We start from the raw sequence: 22,116 nt of genomic DNA on the forward strand, positions 1-22,116 counted from the left end.
GGAGCTGGGCAAAGTCAAGTCAACTGAAACCTTCTGGAAAGAATTTAGCATTCCAGATGCCATTAAGAATATTCATGCTTCATAAGAGGAGGTGGAAATGTCAACATTAAGTTTGGAAGAAGTTGATTCCAACCCTCATAAACGACTTTTTTTTTTTTTTTTTTTTTTTTTTTGAGATGGAGTCTCATTCTGTCACCCAGGCTGGAGTGCAGTGGGGCGATCTTGGTGCACCACAACCTCCGCCTCCCACCTCAGCCTCCTGAGTGGCTGGGACTACAGGTGCCCACCACCCCACCCAGCCAATTTTTTGTATTTTTAGTAGAGATAGGGTTTCACCGTTAGCCAGGATGATCTCGATCTCCTAACCTCGTGATCTGCCCGCCTCGGCCTCCCAAAGTGCTGGGACTACAGGCTTGAGCCACCGCGCCCAGCTAAGAATATTCACGATTCATAAGTGGAGGTGAAAATATTAACATTAAGTTTGGAAGAAGTTGATTCCAACTCTCATGGATGACTTTGAGGGATTCAAGCCTTTGGTGGAGGAAGGAACTACAGATGTGGAAATAGCAAGAGAACTGGAATTAGAAGTGGGGCTGACGATGGGACTGAATTGCTGCAATCTCATGATAAAACTTGAATGGATGAGGAGTTGCCTCTTTGGGATGAGCAGAGGAAGTGGTTTCCCGAGATGGAATCTACTCCTGGTGAAGATGCTATGAACACAGTTGAAATTTCCACACAGGATCTAGAATATTCCATAAACTCAGTGGATAAAGCAGTGCAGGGTTTGAGAAGATTTCATCCAATTTTGAAATAAGTTTTACTGTGGGTAAAATGCTATCAAACAGCATTGCATGCTACAGAGAAATCGTTCGTGAGTCAATTAATGCAGCAAACTTCTTTGCTGTCTTATTTTATGGAATTGCCACAGCCACCCCAACCTTCAGCAACCACCACTCTGATCAGTCGGCAGCCATCAACATGAGGCAAGACACTCCACCAACAAAAACATTACAGGCCACTGAAGATGCAGGTGATTCTTAAGTATTTTTAACAAAGTATTTTTTAATTAGGGTATATATACTGCTTTTTTAGACGTGATGTTATTACATACTTAATAGACTACATAGAGTATAAATATAACTTTAATGTGCATTGGGAAACCAAAAAATGTGTGTGCCTCATTTTATTGCAAGATTCATTTTATTGCAGTGGTCTGGAACCAGACTCACTATCTCTAAGATATGCCTGTTATGTAAGTCATTGAGAATACTGAAGAAGATGTTGATGTTCAGGTCATTTCTGGATCAGAAGACATATTCCCTTTGTTCAGACCTTCCAGGCTGCATACAACCCCACGCCCCAGCCTCTGGTGGACCAGCCATCCTCCCCGCGTCTGCCGGCTGGAGCCCCACTCATCCTTTCCACCGGGGCTGAGGTCTCACGATGTCATCTCCCTGGCCTCCTGCAGGCTGAGCTGACCACTGGGCACCTTGGGTGGGAACACAAGGAGCTGCTCCGACTGCCCACGGCCCTCAGGCCAGCTGACTGGCCTTGCTCCCTTTCCTGTCTGGCCCATGAGTCTCGGCCTCTTCACCTTGAATTTCCTGTCTCCCAGGAAGGTGGGAGCAGTGCTGAGTTTCATATTTTGCCTTAGGATGTTTCTCCTCACTCTCTCCTAACTGGCAGGCAGGAGTTGGTCCCTCTGTCACTCAATCTCCTAAAGGCTGTGATGTCCAGATCCTTCCGAAACCTGCTGCGTGCCTGGCCCAAGGGGCTCAAGACACAGAAAACCTGCAAATGGATGTAACGAGATCTCCGAGACACAAACCAGGCTGTCTTCTCCCTTATCTCCAGAAAGGCAGTACATACAGCATGAGACCTGGGTGGTGATGGAGTGGGACAGGGGCTGACATGGTCAGGAGCTGTGGAGACGGAGTTTGTGGCTGACACCAGCCTTGCGATAATGTACACACCGATCCCAGAAAGTTCTCAGGACTTCTTCAGGCCAGCCTCAGTTCTCTCTAAGTTCCCTTCATACCACAAAGGCCCTCAGCCACAAAAGGGAGCTGTGTCCTAGCACAGATGAACCATCCACATCTTCCCGTCCCTCCTACTCCTCCCCATGTCTCTCTCCCCCGACATCTGTCTCAGCACCACTGCAACGTCCAGCCAGTTAAGTGCTCCTCCCTGCCCCAGCCCGAGCTGCCTGAGGACAGGGGTTTCTTTGAGTCAGAGTCTCACTCTTTCGCCAGGCTGGAGTGCAGTGGTGCAATCTCAGCTCACTGCAACCTCCACCTCCTGGGTTCAAGCAATTCTCTTGCCTCAGCCTCCGGAGTAGCTGGGACTACAGGTGCCCACCACCACGCCCGGCTAATTTTTGTATTTTTAGTAGAGACAGGGTTTCGCCATGTTGACCAGGATGGTCTTGATCTCTTGACTCCATGATCCATCCGCCTTGGCCTCCCAAAGTGCTGGGATTATAGGCATGAGCCACTGTGCCCGGCCATTTCTGTCTTTTTCTTTGCATAACCAAACCAAAGCTAGTAAACGTGGATGGCACTGAACAGCATTGGATCAACATTCCAGACATGGAACACTCCTGGGTAGTATCATCCAACAGTCAAGAAAGGTCTGGACTTCACAGTGGGGCTGACGGGAGTTTCTGCCTACTGAGTCTTGCTTGTACTCAGTGGACTGTGCAGACCGTTAACTACAGCAATGATTCTGGCAAGGGGAGGCTACGCCACCGAGGTCTGCAGAGCTGTAAGTTACAGAGCTAGGGTTGGCCATGCTGTTGAACAGAGTGATACATCTACACCCCTCTTAGTACAGTTCATGGTCAAGCTCAAATCAAAACCAAAGAGCAGGCGAGGCAACATAGGGAAACCGTCTCTACGAAAAATGAAAATTTTAAAAAATTAGCCATGCATGGTGGTACGTGTCTGCAGTCCCAGCTACTCTGGAGGCTGAGATAGAAGGGTCCCTTGAGCTGGGAGGTTGAGGCTGCAGTGAACTATGATTGCACCGCTGCATTCCAGCCTGGGTGACAGAGCAAGACCCTGACTCAAAACAAAACAAAAGAAAAAATGGAGACAGTGAGGGAAGGTCACTCACACTTGGTTCACATGAGTTACAAGTATTCTGCAAGGTGAGAGGCTAAGAACTGAGACTACCGGACTGTGGGCAGAATGCGGGCACTGGAGACAGGCAGAGGCAGCTGTGTTTGGCCTGAGTCTGCCACTTACGCTGAGTTATGAGTCACTCGGGCTGCTGTGGCAAAGCACCACAGAACAGGCTGCTTAAACCGCAGACATTTATTGTCTCCCATTCTGGAAGCCATAAGTCTGAGATCAAGATGTCTGCAGGGCTGGTTCCTCCGGAGGCCTCTCTTCCTGGCTTGCAGACGGCCACCTTCTCTGTGTCCTCAGGTGGTTGTCCCTCTGTGCGTGTCTGCGTCCTCACCTCCTCTTCTCATAAGGACTCCAGTCCGATGGGATCAGGGCCCACTCTAACAACTTCATTTAACTTGATTGCCTCTGTAAAGACCCAATCTCCAAATAAAGTCTCATTCTGAGGTCCTGGGCTATGACTTCATTCGATATAGAAATTTTGGTGGGGGAGAGACTTAGCCCACAACACTGAATGACCACAGGGCGAGTCTCCGCAACCTACCGAGGGCCACCACCTGCCTGTGGTGGGACACGTCCGCACTGCTGATTAAGACACATAAACAATGGTGGAGCAGCAAACCAGCGCCGAAAAGTATCCGGCCTGCCAGGGTCACAGGAGCTTCTTGGGCAAGGCTGTTTTGATTTACAGCAATGTAGCAAGAAGAGTTTCCTGTGAGAGACTAAATTGCTTTCCAAATCTGTTTTGGGCCCTGTAAAATGGCGATGATGACGGGTGATTTTGGAAGATTGTAGTGAGGGCAAGAGAGTGTCTAGACAAAGCTTGAGAATATGGTAAATATTATACCATATAAAATAGGTCTTATTGCCATGGGTTATCTGAAGGCTGTGGAAAGGGCCATCTACAACATGAGGCTTGGATTACACAGATGGATTCAGGGACCTCCACCTTTACGGCATCTGCTAACTCACCTTCCTCAGGTGAGACTTACATCCACCTTCCTCTTGACTTCTACCCAAGGAGCCCAGGAAAAGCCAAGAGAACAAGGGGGAGGAAATGCCAGAGCATCTCAGGTCGTGGCCCCACGGGGACATTCCCTATTCAGGATCTGGAGCCAGAAACGCAGAACCCGGGGATGATCAAGATGCCAGCTCTGCAAATGCGTGTAAGCAGCGTTCAGCAAGAACTTAGGAAAGCCGGAAAAAACTCCAAGTTTCTGAGCATGTCATTCATTACAAAGAAGTGCATTTCACCTTCAGAATTTCCTCTGCAGTTATGGTTTCTGTCATCATCAAGTTCTGCATGATGCATTTTTAAGGACCCGTCATAAACACAAGCTTGGCAGGGGCCACGGAAAGGCGCACGCAGGCGTCTTCGGGTCTTTGATAGCTGTTCACGTGCAATCCGTGTACTTGCACGCCTCCGACAAATAACCAACATCAAGGTCACCCCAAACTACAATTGGTTTATTCCCAAATGCAATTATCCAAATGAAATAATACTTCTTACTGCGGACAGAGGCCCATTGGGCTAGTGCTCGTGGTGGCAAACACTAAAACCCCGGCACGGGTAACACACGAAGCTGAAATCAGACATGTCAATGGAACAGGGAAATGCGGGGTGACCTCGACTCAGAAGGGCAGCCTAGTCGGGGGGTGCTGAGGTCCAAGAGTCAGGCTTAGTGCGTCTGCATGTTTAAACGCCAATAAAGGGTAACGGAGCTGTGGATTCGTTTTTCCAATCAGAACATTTTCCCACAGTGAAAGCTTCATGGCAGCCGCTGGATGCTGTGGCGAAGTGGTGGGCAGACTGTATCTCCGGGCAATTAGTAAGAGGCTGCCTGTCTGTCTCTGCTATTGTCAAGGTGATGCTAAACTGGGAGACACTGCTTGGTTCTGCCAGTGGTCCATGGACTCCTTGGGGGTGACTTAATCTTCCTCTTTTCATAGCCATGATTTCAGGCAGAGCCATTGTAAAGCAGAGATCAGATGCTGGCCAGAGAAGTCCCTTTAGAAGCAATAAATTGAAGTGAAGTAATAGGCAGCCATGGAGGGGGGGTTATAATTAAAAAGTCCTGACTGCAGACACAAAACACTTACTATGTGCCCATAGCCTGGCTAGTAAGCATGTTAAACACATCATCTCTTCCTTATGTTCTCCGGGAGGCAGCATTAGCACCCCCAGGCCCAAAGAGGAATGCTCCAAAAATGCCAGATCATTCCCAGAGCCACACAGCTGCAAGAGGAGGAGCAGGGATTAAGGGGGTCCCCGAGGCCGAGCTAATGAGTCCAACTCGATCCTGGCAGCACACAGACGGAGCCATGAGTCAGGAAGATTAAGCCAGCAGGAGGTCAGAAAGTGGATTAGCGACGAGGCCAGAGGCAGGTGAGGCTGCTGCCGGGACGCAGATGCTGCTCGGAAGCTGTGGTGTGGGAGGCCTTGTCCGCCCAGAAGGGAGAGCAGCGAGGGAAGGGTGGAGGCTGGCGGGGAGGCAGAGTCGGAGCCAGGCTGGAGGAATTGCCCAGGTCCAACCTCAGAGCAAAGATGCTGGAAAAAAGCCTCACCCTTGGATTTAACACAGAAAAGTAAAAACTGATGATCTGCGGCCCTGGTATTGCCACCCTCTGGATAAGCCTTACCAGCTTGGGATGCCAGCAAAGAGGGGATGGCTGCTCCTCACCAGCATGGCCCCAAACCACAATACTCCCCCTACACTGTGGGATTTACAGAGCTTTGCTACAGAACTTGTAGTAATTCCAGACCAAAGTCACTTTTCCCGTACATTGTTTTCTCCACGAGATTTAAGTGAGCATTAACTCTAAGCCAACGATGAAGAGCACCTCAAGTCAGACGTTTTATGTGCAGGCTACGGAGACCCTGCAAACTGGGCCAATCTCTCCCATATACAAAGCACGAACCCAATACGTAACAGAGGAAGGGTCCACATATAATCCTTACAATATTTGCTTTAAATGACGTGTAAGAAAACAAAGTCCTTCTCTGCTTTTATCGAGGATGCCCTGTGACGTGAATAATAACCAATATGATCAAGGCTTGACTTTCCATGGCAACTTTCATTGGAGGGCCCCACGGCCTTCCCTTTTTTTCTAAACAATTTGTAACTCACCAGTTTCTTGACTAAAATAGTCAAGTGTAAACCACTCCTCTTAAGGACAGGCAGGCTGGTTTTCATTGTTGTATTACAGAGACAGTGGAGGCAGAGGGAAGGCTGAGGGGCTGGGGAGCAGCACTCTCTTTGGTCTTAGCAACCAGTTAATGAAACTACAATCAGATTCCATGCCTTCTACCTCCCCAAGAGGTAATCCAAATGCATACTACAAAGGACATGGCGGGGCTACTCAAAGTGGAGACCAAAGATCCTAACCATGTATTTCTATAATCAAGAGAATGGATAGATGGGTGAATGAGTGGATGGAGGGAGGGAGGGAGGGAGGGGTGAGGTGGGTAGGAGGATGAGTGGATGCATGGATGGGTGGCTGGGTAGGTGGGTGGCTGGGTAGGTGGGTGGCTGGGTGGATGCACAGATGGATGGATGGATGGATGGATGGATGGATGGATGGATGGATGGATGGATGGATGGCCAGCCGGCCGGCCAGCTGGCTGGGTAGGTGGGTGGGCTGGGTGGATGCATGGATGGATGGCTGGATGGGTGGATGGCTGGATGGCTGGCTGGCTGGCTGGCTGGCTGGGTAGGTGGGTGGCTGGGTGGATGCACAGATGGAGGGAAGGATGGATGGACAGATGGAGGGAGGGACGGACGGACAGACGGATGGAGGGAGGGAGGGAGAGACAGACGGATGGACGGACGGATGGATGGCAGGTAGACAGGCAGGCAGGCTGGCTGGCTGGATGGACAGATAGACGGATGAGTGAGTGGAGGGGGGATGTGGATGGATTGGAGGGTCAGGGGATGGGTGGGTAGGTGGGTGGAAGCGTAGAGTGGAGGGGTGGTCTAGGGGGCCTCCCTGGTTAGGCTGGAGTCAGTGCTGGGCCACACTCCATGGACTCAAAGTTTTTGAATAAAGACCATTATCATGTTACCATCTTCTGCCCAAGTCCTTTTTGATGACTTTTCTTTTAGGGCAGAAAATGTGCTCATGTCAAGGCCACATATACCTAAACTTCTAATTAAGTCTATAATCCCAGAAGAATTTCATTTAGCTAACAAGCAGCTGGGAGAGAACATTCTGGAACAAAACATCTGAAACTGAAAGGGCAGCCCAAAGGAAAACTATGTATTTTTTTTTTTTTTTTAGAGAAGGGGTCTCATTACGTTGCCCAGGTGATCCCCCTGCCTGAGCCTTCTGAGTAGCTGGGATTACAGTTGTGCACCACTGCGCCCAGCTACATTCGTGGATAAAAGAGCTTTTACCTTTCTCGGTGGACTGGGTGACTTGACAGTGCTAGAAAGCTCCTCCGTGGCAGGAGGCCCGGAGTGGGCACTGGACACAGCACACGTGGGAGGGGAGGGGCTCATCTCCAGCAGGAGAGGCAAAGAACTGAGAAAAGGCTTCCCTCTCAGTCCACGTGCGGTGCCACCCCATCACTGGCGATGGCCAGAGCAGGCATCTGGGGAGGGGAGAGGGGGAAAGGGGAAGTGACTGCCAACAGGGGTGGGGTTTCCTCTTGGGGGGGATGGAAGCTTCCTGAGATTCACAGTGGTGATGGGCTCACTCATCCGTGAATTTCCTAAAATCCAACGACTTGCACACTTCCAATGGGTGAATTATATGGCATGTATATTACATCTCAATTTTTTTTTTTTGAGACGGAGTCTTGCTCTGTTGCCCAGGCTGGAGTACAGTGGCATGATCTCGGCTCACTGCAACCTCCACCTTCCAGGTTCAAGCAATTCTCCTGCCTCAGCCTCCTGAGTAGCTGGGATTATAGGCGTGCATCACCACACCTGGCTAATTTTTGTATCTTTAGTAGAGATGGAGTTTCACCATGTTGGCCAGGCTGGTCACAAACTCTTGACCTCAAATACTCCGCCCGCCTCGGCCTCCCAAAGTGCTGGGATTACAGGCATGAGCTGAGAAACTGCAAAGACGCAGGCCTCACATCTTAAACCCTCTCTCCAGGACAGCCCCACTGGCTTTGTCATAGGGAAGTGTCTGTGGGTCTCCAGCTTTCCCTGCACTTCCCAGGGTCCCAGCCTCCAGCACCATTTACCTGGAGCCCCCATCTCTTCTAATCCTTCTCCTCTCACCAGAGAGGCCAAGATTACCCTTTTCAAATATAAACGATGTCACATGCTCTGTACCAAACCTCTGCCCATCAAATACAACCATGGCCTCCTTGTCATGACCCTATACCTGGACGCCTACCACCCACCTCTGCTGCCTCACACACACTGCTCCCGCAGCCCTCAGCCTTCTCAGCTGAGCCAACACACCAAGTTCGTGCATACCTCAGGCTGGCTGTCCCTGAAGACCCTCACCCTAGAAGATTCCAAGCAAAGACCCTCCCCATCCTCTGAGGCTCAGTACAGCCATTGGCGCCTCACCCCACAGAGGCAAGGGTTTAAATGAATTCACTCACTCCGTAGCCAGATACCCAGCATTCACTCAGTTGTACCGGCTGATGGGGTACAAGGATGAGCAGAGCCTGCACTAGGTGTCCTCGTGGAGCGGAATTGCTGCCCAGCTGCACCCCAGGCGCTTAGCCGTGAAATCCCCCTGTAAACAAAGAGACTGAGGAGAAGCCATGGAGCCACGGAATCCTCAGGAAAAAGAATCCACTGACTTGCACACTTCCAACAGGTGTGTGCCCAGACTAGGGGGGATATGATTTTTTTTTTTTTTTTGAGATGGAGTCTCACTTTTGTCACCCAGGCTGGAGTGCAATGGCACAATCTCAGCTCACTGCAACCTCCACCTCCCAGGTTCAAGCAATTCTCGTGCCTCAGCCACCACACCCAGGTAATGTTTGTATTTTCAGTAAAGATGGGGTTTCACCATGTTGGCCAGGCTGGTCTTGGACTCCTGACCTCAGGTGATCCACCTGCCTCAGCCTCCCAAAGTGCTGGGATTACAGGCATGAACCACCGTGCCCGGCCGGGGAGGACCTGATTTTTATCCTCAGACCGGGAAGAAGTCACAGGAGGGCTGGGCTCAGCGGTGGCCACGGTGTTCACATGTACACAACCACCGGAGGCCTCACCTAGAGAACTTCTGACAGTCTGGTCTGAAGCTGTTCTGGTTGCCCAAGAGGAAGACGACAGGAAAGGTGGGGTGGTGATGAAGGCTGAGGGAACAACACAGGCTTGCAGGGGTCTAGAAGGTACAGTGACCAGACTTAGGGAGGGACTGGCTATAGGAGCTGTAGAGATGGAAGCTCAGGAGGACGCCTACATTCTGGTTGCGACAGCTGAATCAAAGATGGTCCCCACGGCGAAAAAGTGGAAAGAATCCAGCTGACCATTGAGTGGGAATGGACTCACAAGATGTGGTCCCTCCATGCAAGATGATGAGAATCAGAACAAGGCTCAACAGGGCTCTGCTAAACGCCACCCTGGGGATGGACCTCAAAGCCGTCATGCTTCAGCCTCAGCGTCCACCAAGACTGGATCAAGGAAACGTGGTGCATATGTGCAACGGAATACTACTCAGCCATAAAAAAGGAGAGCATGTCTTTTGCAGCAACAGGGAGGGAACTGGAGACCATTATCTTACATGAAAGGACTTGGAAACTGAAACTCAAATCCTGAATGTTCTCACTTATAAGTGGAAGCTAAATAATGTGTGTGCAGGAACGCAGAGCGTGGAATGATGGACACAGGAGACTCAGAAGGGTGGTGGGGGGTGAGAAATTACTTAATAGGTACAAAGTACATCATTCAGATGATGGTCACACGAAAAGCCCACACTTTACCTCTATGCAACATTCCCATGTAATAAAACTGCATTTGTACCCATTGAATTTATACCCAAAAAAGCTGATTACGCTGAGTCAAAGAAATCAGGCACAGAAGGCCACATGTTGTTTGACTCCATGTCTGGAATAAGCAAATCCACACAGACAGAAAGTGGCTTCCTGGTCGTCAGGGGCTGGAAGTGGGGGTGGGGATCCACTGCAACCCAGCACAAGGGATGGAAACCTCCCACACCAGGATGGTGGTGACAGGTACACAACTCAGCAAATCCACTAGGAATCATCAAATGGTATTCTTTTTTTTTTTTTTGAGATGGAGTTTTGCTCTTGTTGCCCAGGCTACAGTGCAATGGCGCGATCTCCACTCACTGCAACCTCCACCTCGCAGGTTCAAGGGATTCTCCTGCCTCAGCCTCCTGAGTAGCTGGGATTACAGGCATGCGCCACCATGCCCAGCTAATTTTTGTATTTTTAGTAGATACAGGATTTCACAATGTTGGCCAGGCTGGTCTCAAACTCCTGACCTCAGGTGATCCACCCACCTCAGCCTCCCACAGTGCTGGGATTACAGGTGTGAGCCGCTGTGCATAGCCCTGAATTGTATTCTTAAAGTAAGTAAATCTTATAATTTATAAATTATAACTCAAGAAAACTTCTTGAAAAAAAAGAAGTTTTAGTCTTTTCTTTTTTTTAAATCCTTTTTTAAAATAAGTATTAAAATCCTTACTTAAAAAAAAAAAAAAAGGTAACTGCTATCTAAGAGAGCAAATAACAGTGGGGCCAGACCTGGAGGTTCCTAGAGAAAGTTACGGTCATAGCATTGGTTTTGCACAACTTGAGTTGAGGGGCATCTGGGCTTTCAACAGAGAAGGTATGGAGGGGGAAATAAGGCCCGGCCCCCCCAAAGGAGGCTGCAGCGGGAGATGTGACCGTGGATGCTGTGTGAATGGAAATTCTATCGCCGCCAGGGTGCTGGGTGCAGGGAGCCGCTAACAGAAGTTCTATCGGTGCCAGGGTGCTGGCTGCAGGGAGCTGGGCCTGGCTGAGAAGCCCTCCCGCCACCCACTCCCTGGCAGGCCCAGGTGTTGAACAGAATGCAGCAGAAGGTAAATCTGACCAGAACTGGCTTTCTACCTGGAAAAATCCACCCAAGGGAAACAAGGACAAACCTTCTTGAAGTGGAATTAAGAGGCTGCCATTCAGGATCACGACCACCCAAGCTGCCAATCTCTCAGGCACACGGACTCCATCAACTCCTAGAAGACACCCAGCTCTCACCTTGCAGGGTCCAGGAGCAAGGAATCAGACACACACACAGCAAAGCATCGAAACGCAGCTTCTAACGGTAACGAACCACCCCTGCACCAGCTGCCCAGAGCCCTCTCTCACAATGGGCGGGCGCACACACACAGCAAAGCACCCGAATGCAGCTTCTAATGGTAACGAACCACACTCCTGCACCAGCCGCCCAGAGCCCTCTCTCACAATGGGCGGGCGCACACATACAGCAAAGCACCTGAACACAGCTTCTAACGGTAACTAACCACCCCTGCACCGGCCGTCCAGAGCCCCCTCTCACAATGGCCGGGCGCCTCATGGTCTCTGAGGATGAGGAACCAGCCCCAGGTACAGGAGGGGAAGATAGGCTCAGACGTTGCCAGCACAGGTGGAGTCCTCCCAATATTCAAAAGTAGAGGAATCCTCAAATACAAAATGCAAATGCGGTAATTATGTGCCTGTGACCAAAAAGAGGGGATTAAATCCTGAAGGTGGAGGAGGTGAAACCTCCTTACTTCTGGGGTTCTATTTTAATCCACAATAATAAGCAGACAGGCCAAGGCCACTTTAGAATCAAGCATATCCGGCCGGGCACGGTGGTTCATGCCTGTAATCCCAGCACTTTGGGAGGCTGAGGTGGGAGGAGCACTTGAGCCCAGGAGTTCGAAACCTCTCTGGACAATATAGTGAGACTCTGTCTCTACTAAAAAGAAAAAAAAATCCCAGTGTGGTGGCGTGCACTTGGGAAGCTGAGGCAGGAAGATCCCTTGAGCCAAGGGTGCAGTGAGTTGTGATTGCACCACTGAACTCCAGCCTGAGTGACAGAGCAAGACCCTATCTCAAAAAAAAAAAAGAAAAAGAAAAATCTGAGAGTCCATTTGGAAGCAGCAGACAGACGAGAGGACATCCCCGTCAGCAGGTGCATGCCACAGGGTGAGGCAGCACAGCAGGAATGAGAGGGCAGGGCCCTCCCAGCATGGCAAAGGTAGTGGGGATTTTGAGTGACTGTACAGGCGGGGAGAGAGGGAGGACAGCTGAGTGACAATGCATGGTCTTTGAGGGGGTCAGGTTGGCAGTGCAAATGCTTTTTCCTAAATGAAGTACCCCACTGGAAGATGCATGTGCTTTATAAATGGAAGCACTGACTCAAGCACAGAATGGGACACTCATTTTCCCTGAGCGTCTGCTGGGAGGTGGGCCAGGTCACAAGGATCAGCCCTCAGAGTGACAGCTTCAGCTGAGCTACTCGGTGCCAGGCCTCAGGGAGACGCGGATGCGGGGCTGACGTACACACCCCAGGAGAGCCCGAGAAAGGCCGCCACAGCCCTGTTCTATTTTCTTTTCTGCTCTCCTTGCAACATGGCATTCACTGTGGATTAAAGGGTTGGGGGGAGTGGGGAGGGATAGCATTAGAAGATATACCTAATGCTAAATGATGAGTTAATGGGTGCAGCACAGCAACATGGCACATGTATACATATGTAACAAACCTGCACATTGTGCACATGTACCCTAAAACTTAAAGTATAATAATAATAAAATAAAATAAATAAATAAATAAAAGAAAAACCACTTTGGGCCACGGGGCCAGTTTTCTTCCCTCTTCCTCATTCACACTCCCCCAGAAATAACAGAGCTCACCATAGTTTGTATTGATTTTGGCACATGCCACTTGTTTTAAAGGCCATGCTGAATGTCCAGAGCCAGCACTCCACCACTGTGCATTTGAGAGGATGCAGAGAGGCTGCCCTCCCTGTGCCCAGAGCCCACCCCACCACTCCCTGCGTGGCCCGGGAAGCCCACCCACACACGACTATTCAAGTGAGGGCTCCGGTTGTGCCTGAAGGGTCGTGAGCACTGCTAGAGGCTCTTACTCAATGACTTAAAGCTTCAGTTCCACTGGAGGGTGAGGCTCAGAAACAGCACTCACTCGGCCAGCAGCAGTGGGCCCGGACAGCAGGGGAGGAGGGGTGGCATCGGGGGAGAAAAGGGGCCGCCCAGGTGCTTCTCCAGCACCAACTCCCAGTGGACGGGCACTGGGGCCTCGGTGCAGAATCACTTGGCAGCTCCTGGCTGGCTCCTCCAGGCAGGGTTCCAGGAACTGTCTTGTGTCCCTGGCTACACAGAGGACTCAGCCCCACAAGGGATTTCTCACATGGGAACAATGTCTGCTTTGTTGCTGAGAGCTCACACCCAGGGGATTTCTGGTTTCAGCCTCCAGGGGCTTTGTTTGTCTTGAACAGAGTGAAGCAAAGTGGTCTTCAGAAGGTTCCAGAAACAACCAGGCTCCCATGAGTAGAGACTAAACCCTGAAGAGGCCCTGGCTTTCACGAGGAGGTGCTGTAGGTTAAATCTGGGCTGGAGCAGACCTGTGGCTCCATCCATCACTCCAACAGGTCTCCAGTGACTCTAGCAAAGTGGGCAGAACACCTGCTGGGGAAACAGCCCCTGCCCTGCAAGGGGAAGATTACCCTGCCAAGGAAAGCGTCAAACAGGCAGGGAGGCAGGGTCCGGCCGGGTGTAGAAGGCCCCTGATCTCCCAACACCCTTGCCCCAGTGCCGATGGAGGACCTCGGTGGCTGAGATGACCGGGGCCTCCCTTCTACATGGCTGATGAGAGCCTCCGAGTGTGGGTAGCACCAGCAGAAGGGTGGACCCAGGAGAACAGAAACAGTAATGGGCCCCTTGTGGCTGCTCCCTGGGCTGAACGCCAACCCGCAATGGCTCACTTCACAAGTGGTGTTTGTTCCCGACAGGTGGAACCCCGAGGCTCAGATCTTCAGACGCTCGCCCAAAAGTGTAGAGTGAATGGCGAGGGAGACGTGTTTCTGACTCATGCCAGGACGACTGGGGCCGGGGCTGCTTCCCACGCAGCGCTGCCTGCTGGCTGCCTTCCTGCCGGGAATTCAACTTGCAGGTGCAAATCAGCCCAGTACCAAGCAGTTGGTGGCACACCCAACGCCAGCCTCCCAGGGCTTCCATCCAGCAGGTTTCAAGGCCCAAGGCTGGGTGTCCCCAGGACAGTGGCTCTGCCCCTCACTGGCTCTGAAGTCTGACCCTCCTGTTCCCATCTGTAAAGTGGGATTAAGCATAAACCCTCCCCATGAGTAGGAGGGAGCAGTGGGGCTCCCGGGGCTGGCTGGTGTCCTACGCCTTCCTCCGCCTGCAGGTTACATGCTGCGTTCCGTTTGAGTGTACGGGACACATGCCCTGTGGACGGGTGTGTTATCCTTCAACAAAGATGCTCACAGTGCTGTCTACCTCAAGGCTGACAGCAGTTTGGGAGATCGAGGTGGGCAGATCACCTGAGGTCAGGAGTTCGAGACCAGCCTGGCCAACATGGTGAAACCCCCTCTCTACTAAAAATACAAAAAAAAAAAATTATCCGGGTGTCATGGTGGGTGCCTGTAATCCCAGCTACTCAGGAGGCAGAGGCAGGAGAATTTCTTAAATCTGGGAGGCAAGAGACAGAGGTTGCTGTGAGGTGAGATGGTGCCATTGCACTCCAACCTGGGCAAGAGAGCGAGACTCCTTCTCAAACAAACAAACAACAACAAGAAAATGTGACTTTGCTCCTCCTCCAACTTCCACCATAATTGTGAGGCCTCCCCAGCCATGTGGAACTGCGAGTCCATTAAACCTGTTTTTTATTATAAATTACTCAGTCTCCAGTAGTTAGCAGCGTCATTATTACCAGCATGAGAATGGGCTAATACAATGTCTCAGGAAAGACAGGGATTCCAGGCCCTGCACGTAGACTCCACTCTCCCAGCCCTGGGCCTGCTCATCTGCAAAGGCAAACAGACGGCCAAATCTAACTTCATGATGGAGCCAAACGGAATTCACCCATGCACTATGCGAACCAACAGAAATCCCAAACTACTGACAGCCAACCGAGACGAGACAGGCAGAAACGTCAGGGAAGCCACAGGGACCCCTCACAGACACAAAATGAACCACAGCAAGAAAGACGGCACGCAAACCTCCAACGGTCTCTGAGCTGCATGAAAACTCACCACAATTAAAAGAAGAAAAGCCCCCAAGAATGCTTGATGCCAGGGAGGACAAAAATAAGACAGAAAACCTACCAAACAAACAACTCAAGAGAGTATTTTCAAAAAGAGAGAGTGCAGGGCTACGGAAACAAAAACTCAAAGGAGCATGACTACAGTAAATTAGAAATCACAAAAATTAGAACGGGTCTAACTGAGAACACAACAATTAAAAGCTCAAGAAAATCATGGCAGGCCGGGCGCGGTGGCTCACGCCTATGTAATCCCAGCATTTTGGGAGGCCGAGACGGGCAGATCACCTGAGGTCAGGAGTTGGACACCAGCCTGGCCAACATGGCAAAACACTGTCTCTACTAAAAATACAAAAATTAGCCAGGCGTGGTGGTGCATGCCTGTAATCCCAGCTACTCAGGAGGCTGAGGGAGAAGAATCACTTGAACCCAGGAGGCAGAGGTTGCAGTGAGCTGAGATTGCACCACTGCACTCCAGCCTGGGCAACGGAGCGAGACTCTCTTTCAATAAAAACAAACAAACAAACAAAAAAAAAAATGGCAAACAAGCAGAAAAATGCCAAGCAATTAAAGCAATTAGAGAAAAAGATAACAGATATGAACAAGGAAAATCCAGTATAGGAATTATTACTATCCCTGAAATAAAGGATCCAACCGATAACACAGAAAAAGTAACAAAATACAGGAAAACATTCTTAAAATGAAAACATCCTTAAACAGAATCTGCAGAGAGAAAGTTTTCCTAGGAAAAACCAAGAATGCCCAACACCAAACACTTCCTGGTGTAGCAACGGAAGCCACTTCTTTAGGAATCTAGTCCAAAAAAAAAAAAACTCACCTATGAGATGGAAAAAATAAATCTGTTGGCCTCAAATGTATTCAAAGCAATGTTCAGGGCAGGAAGACAATCAAACAACATCCCCACAGACGGGAAATTGTGGCTCAAAAATACAGAGCAGGTCGGGCACAGTGGCTCAGGCCTGTAATCCCAGCACTTTGGGAGGCCGAGGCAGGTGGTTCACCTGAGGTCAAGAGTTCAAGACCAGGCTGGGCAACATGGTAAAACCCCGTCTCTACTAAAAATACAAAAAATTAGCCGGGCATGGCGGCAGGCGCCTGTAATCCCAGCAACTTGGGAGGTTGCGGTAGAAGAATCGCTTGAACCTGGGAGGTGGAGGTTGCAGTGAGCAGAAATCACGCCACTGCACACCAGCCTGGGTGACAGGGTGAGACTCCATCTCAAAAAACAAACAAACAAACCAACAAAAAACCCACAGAGGAAAAGAGTTTTCAAGCTGGAGGGAACAACCTGACATTTTCAAAACACAATCAATCCTCACTATTCATGAATTTTGTATTGGGGTATGCCTACTTGCTAAAATTTATTTGTAACCCCAAAATCCATGCTTTTCGCACAAAACAGCCAAAGGTTTCAGCTGCCCGATGCGCGGGTTCCCACGGGAGGTTGAACAAGGTGGTGGTCCGACTTCTTGTCTCAGCTCTCATCTTGCAAACAAGCGTCTGACTGCAGCCCATGGAATGTCATGATTCTCACATTGCTTGTGCTTTTTGTTGGTGATTTTGCCATTTAAGAGGGGTCCCAGCAAAGGGCTGAAGTGCCATCTACTTGTTCCTAAGGCAAGAAGGTTGTGATGAGCTTCACAGAGAAAACATGCCACAGAAGCTTCACTGAGGCCTGCCTGAGAGCTCTGTTGGCTGTGAGTTCCATGTTAACGAATCAACATTACATAGTAAATATGGCATCTTTAAACAGCAACATACATAAAGTAAGATTCCGTATCGACCTATGGTCAAACATGTGACCAGGGGCTTATAGGAATCGAACACTGCACTTCCTCTGGGAGCAATGGCCAAGGCGCCACTCATTCAGCATCTGTGGCAACTTTTTAGAACACAAGTACCACCGATAACGAGCATCGACCATCCATTCACCGAGGAAGCACTGCTCTCAGGAACTCTTGCTAAAAAACACCCACTGAACAGTGAATTCCCTCCAATTAAAAGCAAAATAACAACCAGAAAAGGATCTGGCAAATGAAAAGGCCATTGCAAAGGCAAATGATGGCAGTGACCCCTGCAAGAGAGACAGAGTGGCTCCGGGCCCTGGAGGCACAATGGATAGTAAGTGGGAGGGACAGTGACAGTGTGCAACAAGTCACTGTCCACACCCAACAAGGCTTAGGAGGTGGGGGAGGAAAAGTGTGCGCATGTGTGCACCCATGCACACATAACTAGCTACTCATTCACCAAACTGATGCCCTTTTCTTCCTGGGCTCAGACCTCCACTGCGTTTCCCAGCCTACTCTGCAGTCAGGTGCAACCTCCTCATGAAACCAGGGAAGGTGATGGATGCACTTTACAAGTTCTGTCTCTTCCTCCTTCATCTTCTGGGCACATACAGAGGACCCCGTGGAGGATTCCAGAGCTCCAGGGAATGGTACAGCTATCTAATGGAAAGAGCCTGGGTACCTGAATGTCTGTATGGATCAGAACTTCCCTCCTGTCCATCCTGCCAACCCAGGTGGACTGAGAAGAGAGAAAAAAAATAAAGCATCTATGTATTAAGTGCCTGACATTTGGAGGCCTTTTATTATAGCAATGAGCTTAATTTACCCCTAAATAATATAGGAAGAGGGGACAGTGAAAAGGGAAAAAGAACTGTAACAAGAAACAAAAAAAATTCCAGCCTTCCAGTGTTTCATAATCACTTCTTTTACCTTCACAGATTTAGCTGGAAAAAGTCTCTTGTGACAAAAGTAAATAAATAAAAGAAGCATTTCCTTCACCATCTTTTTCTTCTCTTATATTCAAATAAAATAACATTGATGATGCTCATTTCTGAAGAGCATGTGTGGTTTGAGCCCACGCTTACCAAGGTATTTCTATCCATATGCACATCCACCCACTGCCTGTAATCCTGCAGAGGGACGTGTCGGAACGGGGGTCTGCCAAGTGTTGATGTGATCACCATTGCTAAGTCTGGCATTTGTGCTTTCCTGCATTACTTGAACTTTTCATAACAATCATTTATAGCTTTTATAAGAGGCATTAAATAATATAGGAGAAGGAACTCCAAAAGACCACGCCTATCCTCCTGAACAGCCTTTGTACTACCAGGGAAGCCCCTGGGGCCAGTGGCATGGCCAGATTAGCTCTAGGGCATCAGGCCACCCTGAGCTTCCCCCCCAACAGGTGTCTAATCTTTTGGCTTCCCTGGGCCACACTGGAAGAAGAACCGTCTTGCGCTACACATAAAATACACTAACACTAAAGAGAGATGATGAGCTAAAAAGAAAAAAAAAGTTGCAAAAAAACCCCTCAGAATGTTTTAAGAGAGTTTATGCATTTGTGTTGAGCCGCATTCAAAGCCGTCCTGGGCTGCATGTGGCCCACGGGCCTTGGGTTGGACAAGTTTGTCCTAGACGGTGAAGCCACTTGGCTGAGTTCATCCCTAGAGGGCACATGTCAGCATGTTAGTCCCCTCAGCCCAGTTAGCATCTCTCTCAGAGGGAGCAGGGCTGGGGGTGGGCTGAGCAGAGGGTCCCTGCTGGACCGCAAGCTGCTGGCACTGGGGGAAGAGGAGACACACATTTAGCCCTCGCTGGGCACCAAGCCCTGAGAGGTGCTAACCCCAGGGCATCTCTTAGCTCTTCCACAGCACCAGGAGCTGGGACCCTGGATGGGCACCAAGTGAGGCACCAGCAACACTCAGCCAGTAGGCAGCATGATGCTTCCCCGATCTCCAGCACTTGGGCCCCCCTTCCCCATCGTGGCTGGGGCCGGGAGACTGTACTCAGAGGTCGGGGTGGATGCAGAGCACTGGGCTTACCCCCTCAAGCACCTGCAGCAGCCTACACCACCAGCCCACCTCTCCCCATTCCTTTAACCCAAAGCTAAAATGAGAAGGGTCCTCCCAGCCCACTGAGGGAGACCCTTCTAGAAAGCACAGATGGAGACTGTGACGAGCCTCACCCAGATGCCCCTCTGAGTCCTAACTCTTGGATGTCTACCATGTCTACTCCACAGCAAATGGGCCTCGTACCAACTGCCCCTACTACTGCCACCCCCACCCACATTCCCCAGGTGGACAGACAGCGTGTGAAATGTTCGCAGGCCAACCCTACTAGGCGCCTGTTTGCAACCATTATGTCTGCTCCACGCTTCCAGCTCTGTCCCACATCTCCGATTTGAGACCACATGTGGCACAGTCCCCACCATGAGCAAGAGGGAACGTGGCTGGGCGACTGGTCCCCAGCTTGCTCTGGTGGATTCAGGCAAAAGATGAAGCCACAACCCTTCCTCTGCAAACGAAGCTCCCCTTTACAGACAAGATGAACCCATACCCCTTCCTCTGCACAGGAAGCTCCCCTTTACAGACAAGATGAAGCCACACCCCTTCCTCTGCACAGGAAGCTCCCCTTTACAGACAAGATGAAGCCACACCCCTTCCTCTGCACACGAAGCTCCCCTTTACAGACAACCCCAGTTCCCAGGGGCCAACATCCTCGGGGAAGGCAAATCCAACAAAAGGGACCCCCAGGCATAAGGACAGACATCCAGGGCACAGCCAGCATGGGCCAGGGCAGCCTGAGGGCTCTGGGCGGCACAGGAATGACACTAGGCCCAGGGCTGGAGGGACAGGAGGAGGCGGACAGCAGCCACGCGGGAAGGAGTGCTCAGGGCTGTACCCCCTGGAAGTGGGGGAGCATGGGATGCTGGGCCTCTGGCACGGCAGAGTCCGGCACCAGGAAGAGGCAGGGCCAGGCCTGAGAGCCTCCTGCACTTGGTGCTAGAAGCCAGTTGCGGGTGCACCTGCCGCCCAGGTTTTCTCTATGAGGCTGTGAAACACTCCTCTCCATCTCTGGGACTCTTGCTTCAGGTCTGGCACACAGTAGGTGCTCAGTGAATGTTTGTGGATGGAGTTGGGGACAATGACAGCAACAGCATGATGTGAGGCCAGTGGCAGCAGGGAGGGGAGGCGGGCACGGCAGGGAGCCTGGGGGGACGGGGGCAGAAGTATGGAGCAAGGAAGGAGCACGGTGTGCCCAGAGCAGTCAGGACCGTGGGTCCGGGGAGGACCAGAGCAGGCCTCTGGCATTCAAGCCACAGGTGACATTGTCCAGATGTGAACCAAAGGGCAGACCACGGGGCTCACCGTCTGCTGCAGGTCATGGATGACCACGCGGATCACCAGCGTGTTGCCCTGGCTCTCCTCCGTCCTGGCACCGCCCGGCTTCTCCGCAGTGGCCCGGATCGTGTCATAGATGGTCTCTTCTTTGGAGCTGTCTGACTCCGACCCCACGGAGTAGTCGGAGAAGCTCTGGGCCATCTCGTCCTCGCTGGATGTTGGGCTGCGTGGCATGGCTGCCTGTGTCTTCGAGGTGGGGAGAAGGAAGACAAAGAACGGGAGATGTGAAAATGAAAGAAAACTCAGGGGCACGGTGGACACTGGCGCTGGAACACACGTGGGCTCGGTTTCACAGTCTGTGTTTGTTGGTGTGACCACCAGCCGAGGGCCCCAGGTATGCACACGTACAGATCCCAGAGGGCGGACACAAGTCGGCACCGCCTGCTCCTCCCTGGAGCTTGAGCCAGAGGCAGCAGCCAGGACCCAGGAAAACCCTGCAAACTCTGGTACCAGCGCCGTGAAACCCTGGCACTCAAAAGGAGCCTGAGCTAGCCACGGGGATGACCACAGCTTACAAAGATGACGCAGAGGGCCACTGGGGCTGTCTGAGCTACCCAAGGTAAGAAAAAAGGCTGCCTTTTGTTTTCCTTGGAGGACAGAGCTTCAGGAGAGGAAGAAACATGGGCTTCAGGTCAGAATGACAGCAAGTTCACGCTATAATAACCCTCTCTGCTTCAAACACAGAGCAATGATAGGTACCGTGTAAAAACAGAACAAAAGGCCAGGGCCAGGCTCACAGATGAGAGAATCTCCCGGACCAGGACTGGAGTGGAACCAAGAGTCATGAGCAGACTGCAGCCATCAGACTTGGGGGTCCCCAAGAGGCAGGGGCAGCTGAGAGTGCAGCTTCCTCAAGGTCAAGTGCAATAAAAATTACCCCACAAAGAGTCAGGCCAGGTTGCCAATGGCCACCTTAGACCAAGGCTTCTTGTTTTTTTTTTTGAGATGGAGTTTCACTCTTGTCGCCCAGGCTGGAGTGCAATGGCGCGATCTCGGCTCACCACAACCTCTGCCTCCCGGGTTCAAACGATTCTCCTGCCTCAGCCTCCCAAGTAGCTGGGATTACAGGCATGTGCCACTACACCCAGCTAATTTTGTATCTTTAGTAGAGACAGGGTTTCTCCATGTTGGTCAGGCTGGTCTCAAACTCCCAACCTCAGGTGATCCACCCGCCTTGGCCTCCCAAAGTGCTGGGATTACAGGTGTGAGCCACCGTGCCTGGCCAGACCAAGGCTCTTAAGAAGGACACAGAACTCTGGGAATAGCCATCCACTATTTGGTGGCTGCATCTATGACATCCCCCACCTCTGCAGGGCAGGAGTACAGAAAGGGTTGGATAAAAGTTGGCTTGACCCGGGGATGGCAGGGACTGGTGGAGGAGGGGCCATGTTGAACCAGCAATTCCACTTCTGGGTGCGTTCTGTGGGGAAGGGCGAGGCCACATGCATACGGAAAGGCATATAAGATTGTTCCCTGCCAAAGCAGCATGTGGAAATGCATGGTCACCCTGATTGTTTAGGGACCCCTTGATCAAGCTGTGGTCTCTTCATTCCCATGAACTCCATAGCTGTGACAATGA

At 51.0% G+C, this 22,116-nt stretch overlaps 1 protein-coding gene across 2 annotated transcripts in view; it reads right to left on the reverse strand.

Annotated features, from left to right (window-relative positions):
* SHANK2 (SH3 and multiple ankyrin repeat domains 2) overlaps positions 1 to 22,116 on the reverse strand; it is a 691,655-nt gene that overhangs the window by 566,180 nt on the left and 103,359 nt on the right. For both annotated transcript variants that reach the window (XM_055356048.2, XM_055356047.2), the window contains exon 4: positions 20,505 to 20,723. In XM_055356048.2, the coding sequence (XP_055212023.1) occupies positions 20,505 to 20,723 (219 nt within the window). The remainder of the gene's footprint in view (positions 1 to 20,504; positions 20,724 to 22,116) is intronic.

This window comes from Gorilla gorilla, chromosome 9 (genome assembly GCF_029281585.2).
Source record: "Gorilla gorilla gorilla isolate KB3781 chromosome 9, NHGRI_mGorGor1-v2.1_pri, whole genome shotgun sequence".
NCBI lineage: Eukaryota > Metazoa > Chordata > Mammalia > Primates > Hominidae > Gorilla > Gorilla gorilla.